At 46.2% G+C, this 7,508-nt stretch overlaps 1 protein-coding gene across 1 annotated transcript; it reads right to left on the reverse strand.

Moving 5' to 3' along the window:
* Window positions 1–1,171: 1,171 nt before the first annotated feature.
* On the reverse strand, window positions 1,172–2,534 carry SP7 (Sp7 transcription factor). The gene has a single exon (XM_055003757.1). It carries the CDS (start codon window positions 2,505–2,507, stop codon window positions 1,263–1,265), a length of 1,245 nt encoding a protein of 414 aa, XP_054859732.1. The 5' UTR covers window positions 2,508–2,534; the 3' UTR covers window positions 1,172–1,262.
* Window positions 2,535–7,508: the final 4,974 nt, after the last annotated feature.

Below are 7,508 nucleotides of genomic sequence, written 5' to 3' on the forward strand. Positions count from 1 at the left end.
GGGCCCCATCCTCCCAATTATGGCACATTTAGGCACAACTTCTGTTCCCATGTTGCCAGCTTGATGCAAACGTGCTAAACCTGAACATAGCTGACACCTGCAAAATGCTAATATCTCCTTGGTCTGGATTGTATCGTTTCCCCTGATTATATCAGCAGGCAGGGATGGAAGATGGACTGGTGGAGAATAGAGCACCAGTTGTGTAGATCACTGATCTACACACACTGTTGTGTGTGGATCGGTGAGAATGGATGTAAAACTGGGTGGCCACCCATCTCCTTTCAAAGCTATCTTCCAAACGAACACCTAAATTTGCTACGTTTATCATTGTAAATGGAATAGCACAGATGCGTGAGCTACAAAGCAGAGGGCCCCAAACTTTTATAAACTGTTTATATATGCAATGGAATTTTGTTTCGTTTTGTGATCCACCTACCTGTCCTACTTCCTGTTACCCTCATCTGGGAAGGCTAAATGTACCTTTAACCACTTCGTGGAGGGCAAAGTTTTGTCAGAGGTGGCTCAGCTCAGTCCCCTGGAGGAATTTGCTTTTCTATGCAACTCTGAAAGGTGCAGGAGCACCGATCAAGATCTGGACCTGTCCAGCCTCTTCGTCATATCTCCGGCTCAAGATTGTGCTTGCTTATTTAAACACTTCTAAAGCAGGGATATGTCCTGCGGATGCAAGTACTCCATACCTAGTCTTGAAGCGGTCCAAACGTCTCACCTTCCTTTCTCCACCTGCTGCTAAGCAGATCTGAACTCCTGCTCCCTGCAAGCTGTTCAAGGAGAAATGCTCCAATTCAAATGGGCAGCAGGCTACCTTAGGTGGGAAAGAATCACATACCCTGAGAAAACCCTACTTTAATTTGGTCTTGCTCGCCAGTTGGCTAACCCCAGTTAGGCTAACCCCCAGGTATTTATAGGCATCGCTTCAAACATCTTGTCCATACTTTCGAGATATTGTGTCTGACAAAAAACATTGGTTGTAACATTGCATAGAACCACCAGAGATTTAGCTTCAGATTCTGGCTTGGATATTTGTGAGTTTAGCCACCAAGTCACGAACCTTCAGGTATCTCAGCAAAGTTTTGCTTCGGGGGTTAAAGGGGGAGGGAAGTTTGGCACACGTCTTGTCTGGACAGAAAGACCAACAGCCTCTATGTCTGCATCCGCCCCCCCAAATAAATTATTTAGACGAGAGACGTTTTGAAAGGGGGGGTAGTGGTGGAGGAAGTTGGAGCAGACATCCAATGCCCAACCTAGATTTCCAGCAGGTTGCTCTGCTCCGGACTGGTGGCATCTTTCTCCTCTCCTGGCAGGCCATCTTGCATGGCGGTAGTGGGGGAACCAGCCACCGTGGCAGCCTCCTCCCGTTCCCCTTCACCATCGGGGGGCTTGCCCACCCCCATCTCGTTGTGGGTTTTCTGGTGCTTGCTGAGGTGGTCGCTGCGTGTGAAGCGCTTATTGCAAAGCAGGCAAGTGAATTTCTTCTCCCGGGTGTGCGTGCGGACGTGGCGTTCCAGCTCATCCGAGCGGGTGAATCGCTTGCCGCAGAACAGCCAGTTGCAGACGAAGGGGCGTTCCCCGGTGTGCCACCGCAGGTGAGCCTTGAGGTGCGAGGCCTTCCCGTAGACCTTCCCGCAGCCTGGGATATGACAGCTGTGGATGGGCTTCTTTCGTAAGCTGGCTGCCGAGGCCCCGAGCCGCTCCAGCTCTTGGCAGTTGGGGCAGTCGCAAGTAGACCGGCCAGCCGTACTTCCAAACGAGCCACCTCTTCCAGACTTCAGTCCCATCCCGCTTTCCATCAGGGAGTTGTTGGCCACTGGCTTGGGCTTGTACATCTCCTGGGGCAGCACGTGCTGGCCGGAAGGCAGGAGGTGCGACGAGGAAGTGATGCCCACAGCAGGGTAAGGAGCCGGGTTCAAAGTGGTGAATTCCGAAGTGTAACTGGGCACTTGAGGGCTGATGGGGGCCTGGCTAGGCACCGACTGCAGGGAGCTCTGGAGTCCGTCAGACTGGGGCTGAGAGCTCAACCAATTGCTGTTGGAATGCATGTCCCACCAGGAAGTGGTGGGGTTACTGGAGCTGGTGGAGATACCTGGGTGGAGACCAGCTTTGTACCAGGAGCCATATGGGTGTACCATGTCCAAAGAGGTGTAAACACTGGGCAGACAGTCTGGTGATGGGTGTCCCTTGGACACCAACAGAGATGATGGATCTTGAGAGGTGGGCGAGGCGGGGAAGGAGTGGGAGAAAGGGCTGTAGTCGCTATTGTAAGTCGTGGAAGCTTGCGGGCTGGCCGAGGGGGACATCAGTCCGTTCCCGTTAGGGAAAGTGGCTGTGTAGGAATCTCCCATACCTTCAGCACTCCAGACTTTTGGAACAAAAGGCTCCACTCCCAAGAGATAAGGTGTCTTCCCCAAACGGTTCTCTGCTTTTCCTGGAGGGGGCGAATCCTGTGCTGGGCTGGTTCTTCCAAATTTGTGGCAGGTATCCGTCAGCATGGCAAGGGGGCTGGAGCCATAGCTGGCTTCTTCCTAGAGAAAAAAAGAGAAAGATAGAAAGCAAAGTATTAGGAAAGAGCAATTGAATGGAGAATTTGGGCTTATGGATCCAGAGGAGTCAGCTGTGTTAGTCTGTAGTTGCAAAACAGCAAAGAGTCTGGTAGCATCTTTAAGACTAACCAACTTTATTGTAGCATAAGCTTTCGAGAACCACAGCTCTCTTCGTCAGGTGCATCTCGAAAGCTTATGCTACAATAAAGTTGGTTACTCTTAAAGGGGCTGCTGGACTCTTTACTATTTTGCAACTTCATCAGATAGAGAGCTGTGGTTCTCGAAAGCTTATGCTACGATAAAGTCGGTTAGTCTTAAAGGTGCTACTGGACTCTTTACTATTTTGCAACTTCATCAGATAGAGAGCTGTGGTTCTCGAAGGCTTATGCTACGATAAAGTCGGTTAGTCTTAAAGGTGCTACTGGACTTTTTACTATTCGGGGATTATTGGAATTGAGTGAGAGGAGATGTTTAGGAGCTGAGAACAACAATGCCCCCTTCTCATAAACAAAAAGGGAAACTGCTACCTAGCAAGGAATCATGGAGAACTGACCACTTTGGCTGAGAACCATAAAGCAGAATTTTACATTTTTCAGTGCAAGCAAGTGGGCAATAGCTACTGCCATCTTCCTTCAAGACTGCACATTGGTTACGCGGATATTGCATTGTCCCAGCAGACTATGCATCATATATTTTCCTTGCACATGCACACAAATCTATAGTACTCAAGGATAGTACAGAAAGATATAATGCCATAGAGTCCACCCTCTGAAGCTCCCATTTTCTCCAGGGGAATTGACCCCTGTTGTCTGGAGATCCGTTGTAATTCTGGGAGATCTCCAGCCCCCAGCTGGTGGGTGGCAACCCTACCTGACAGTGGGGGTTCCTTGCAACCACATAAAAGATCCCCTGCCTCCAGTGGGAACTTGGTAAGCCTATATATTTGTCCATGATACAGTTCCTAAGTGGCCCGAAATAATCCTCGTATGTCTCTGGGAAGATCCCACAATTTCAGCCGTCATGAAAAAATTGATCTTCACTATGCTTTCAACTGCAAAAATTTGTTAGCAAACAAGAGAAGCTTCCATCCGTATCAAACTGGAATAAGAAATTATAGGGCATTTTTATCATGGATAAAATTTCTGATTGGCTCCACACAATTGCAAAACCACAGTATCAGTCGACCCTTTTCGAGCAATGGCTACCCTTTATAAGTTATACATGTAACCCCAAACAAATACAAATTTCTGACACTTTTGTCTACAGTTTTGTTGGCTTAACTTGAAAAGTCACACTATGTATAACTAGGATAATGTTAGCCTCCAGGTGTCAGTCCCTGGCAGGTAGAACCCCCCAAGTCCTCCACAGCAAACACACAGGTGTATTGTTTGAAGTAACTTTATTAGAGATCCAGCAAGTTCAAGGTGCTCAGACAAGAGAATTGGCAGAAGTGACATAAATGGGGTTGGTGATATTAGTTATAGGGAACGTTCCCGCCATCAGGATACAGGCTGTTAAAGTTTTGGGTGCGAAAGAGCTGGGGGGCGGGGTGTCAGGGAGAAGCTCGATTTAGGCTAGACAGAACAAAGAATGAAATCATCTCAGTTCCCAAGAGACATTTTGAGCTGGCCGCAGCCAGCCTTCAAGGACACTTGCTGGACATGGTGGGGAAAGAGAAAGTAAATACTCGCGAGATAACCTACTGCCTTAACATCAATAAGAAACTTCTCATGCCCTCAGAGGACCAGTACTTAACACACAATACATTCACGGCAGATATGAACATGAATACATTCATGGCAGATATACAGACAGGCATATATGACGCCAGGCTTTGTAATAAGTTACTTCTTCATGACAAGTTTATCTTCTCTGTATTGTAAATAGTTTATGGTTTGTTATTCTTCCGTATTTGGGAAAAATTGCAAAAATAAAGAATTAAAAAAATCTTTATCCATAACACAATGAAAAGGATATAAACTCGCAGATCACTACTCATCTCAACATTATCACTCATACTAAGACATTTGTGGTCTCATGTCTCCCTCATATCACCCAGACCCAAACCAAATGTCATATGGAAACATCACATGATTTGTTCATAATCATCAGGGCCCACGGAATTTTTCTCCCCCGGTGAAACATAGTGGTCACGTGGTTGGGCTGCAAGTCAGCACTCTGCTGGTTCGAATCCCACTCCTACCATGTGTTCAGTAGGTGGCTTTGGGTAAGCCACTCCTCTCAGCCCCAACTCCCCAGCTGTATTGTGGGGATAATAATAACAGTGACTTTGTTCATCGTTCTAAGTGGGGTAGTAATCTGCCTAGAAGAGTGGTATATAAGTACAGTTGTTGTTGTTGTTGGTCTTGCAAACGAAATGGGAAGTAGGTTAACTTTTGTGGGGGGTAACTTTTTGCAGTAAAAAAAAAATCACCCTGACAAAAATTTGGTGCAACACTACTCAAAATGTGGAAAAATGAGGGCATGTGTCTTTGTGCACAGGCGAAGAAGACCGAGGAACAACCGTGGCTCCTGCTTTATCAGTGAACATTCTCCAGGCTGCAGCCTGGAAATCCTAGGCATACTGCTACATTATGTACCTCAATCATAGCTGGACTAGCACAGCGAAGAACCATCCTCATCCCACCCTAACTATAAAAGGAGTAGGGCCCATTCCCAGACAAATAGGCTTACGGAACCCTGGGTACTGTAGTTCTAGGAGGCAATTCTCAACACTATCACCAAACTACAATTCCAAGGATGCTTTGCAGGAAGCCCTGATGATTAAACTGGTATAAAGAGGTGAGGGTGAATAAATAAAACATCAGTACAAGCCTCTAAAAAGTTTGTGAACAAAACAGTGGCCTTAGAAGTGGATTTCATTCATGTAAGTACAGGTATGCCCAGCAACCCTGTGTAGTGTCTCTCTTTAACCTCAGTTCCTGACTAGACATGGGCACGAACCAGAAAAAATCCGAACCATGTGGTTCGTAGTTCGTCAAATTTCATGTACCACAAACTTTCACGAACCTGCCCCTGGTTCACGAACTGGTTCATTTGGTTCGTGAAAACGTCACATCCAGGTCAGAAAATCGTCACTTCCGGGTCAGCAGAAGGTCACTTCCAGGCCAGCAGAAGTTCACTTCTGGGTCAGCAGAAGGTCGGCAGGAAGTCCATCCCCTGTTGCCTAGGAAACTGATTGATTGGCACCAGGCTGTCTGCACTGACAAACCAAAAAGTGAACCAAACAAACCAGCCTAAAAGTTTGTGGCGGTTTGTCAGAAATGGGATCTGCCGAACCGTGGTTCGCGAACCACAAACTGGCCTGGTTCGTACTTAATTTTGGTTCGTATTTCGGTTCATGCCCATCTCTATTCCTGACCCACAAAATAGGATGATGAGAGGATCGAAAGGTATTGTAGCTTTAAAAACTACCGATTAAGTGGGAGATGCAGGCTCTGTGGCTTCTCTGAACCATGCTCTCTTTCATCCTTCTGTCTCCCCTTTCCTTCTCGCAGCAAGCGAGATTCCACATGCAGATAAGGAAGATGTGGACAAAATAACCTGGGAGACAATGATGAACAGGAGTTTATTGAGTGGTTTTAAAGGTAAAACTCTGGGCTGCAAACTGGGAACTAGGGTTGTCAACTCCAGCTTGGGAAATTCCTGGACATTTGGGAATGCAGTCTGGAAAGGGAAGGATTTGTGGAGGTGAAGGAGCTCAGCAGCATATAGTGCCATAGGGTCTACCTTGCAAAGCAGGCATCTTCTCCAGGGATGTGATCTCTGTTATCTGGAGATCAAAATAGTACAGAGTCCAGTAGCACTTTTAAGACTAATCAACTTTACTGTAGCATAAGCTTTCGAGAACCACAGCTCTCTTCGTCCGATGTCGCTTATGCTACAACCAAATGGGTTAGTCTTAAAGGTGCTACTGGACCCTTTACTATTTTGCAACTACAGACTAACACGGCTAACTCCTCTGGATCTGGAGATCAGTTGTCAATCCAGAGATCTTCAGGCCTCACCTGCATATCGGCAGTCCTACAGGCCACTCCAGCATGAAAACAGATTAAATCTATTCAGAGGAATTGGTGGTGGACGGTGCTATCAAATTGCAGATAACTTATGGTGTCCCCATAAGGGTTTCAATGCTGATTCAACCACGCTGCTGCTGACCTCTGGAACTGCTTTCCATCCACCCACCTAACCACTTCCTCGATATTTCAAGTTAAACCCCATTCCTTACTCATTCCTTCTCCTGGACTAAACTAGTCTCTGCATTTTTTTTTTTTTACACTTGCTGATAACCTGTTGTTTTCTCCTGTGCAGCTAATCAGGCATATGTTACACACAGGGGAACAAAATTGCTCTGGTGAGTTTTCTATATGCACATATAAGAGCCCTCCATCCTCTGATGAATTCAGGACCAAAACCAAATTATTTTTCATTGTCCCCACTCCATATCTCATTCATTTTTGTCTTCACAGCCCGGTTCTGTCCTGTCTGTTTCACTTGTTACATGCTAAAACATGTACCTTGAGATACCAATATTCTTCTGTGCATATGTTTACTGGAAAATTTCATGCAATATACTGAGGGAAAGGCCCCCATTTCTGAACCTGAAATGTGAAAAGACTTGAAATTCAAGTCGCTTTACATTTCGTTCTGGTAGTTGCGCAGACCTCAGCTTGCGGCATCACAACCAGAGATGAAACCTGACCCTCTGCTCAGAAAGCAAGGAAAATTACCCTTGCAGTGACTTATGACAATGATTCGGGACCCACATAACATGAAACTTTGGTTTAATTAAACTATGGTTAGTGTGTTTGTTTAAACGGGTTATTCCACTAACTACGGTTACTCAGAATCTGTCAAATAAAGATCTGAAACCATGATTTGATATTGATCAACCGCAGTTTTGACTTCGGTTTTGCATGATGATCCTGG

Source organism: Eublepharis macularius, chromosome 19, assembly GCF_028583425.1.
Source record: "Eublepharis macularius isolate TG4126 chromosome 19, MPM_Emac_v1.0, whole genome shotgun sequence".
NCBI classification, from domain to species: domain Eukaryota; kingdom Metazoa; phylum Chordata; class Lepidosauria; order Squamata; family Eublepharidae; genus Eublepharis; species Eublepharis macularius.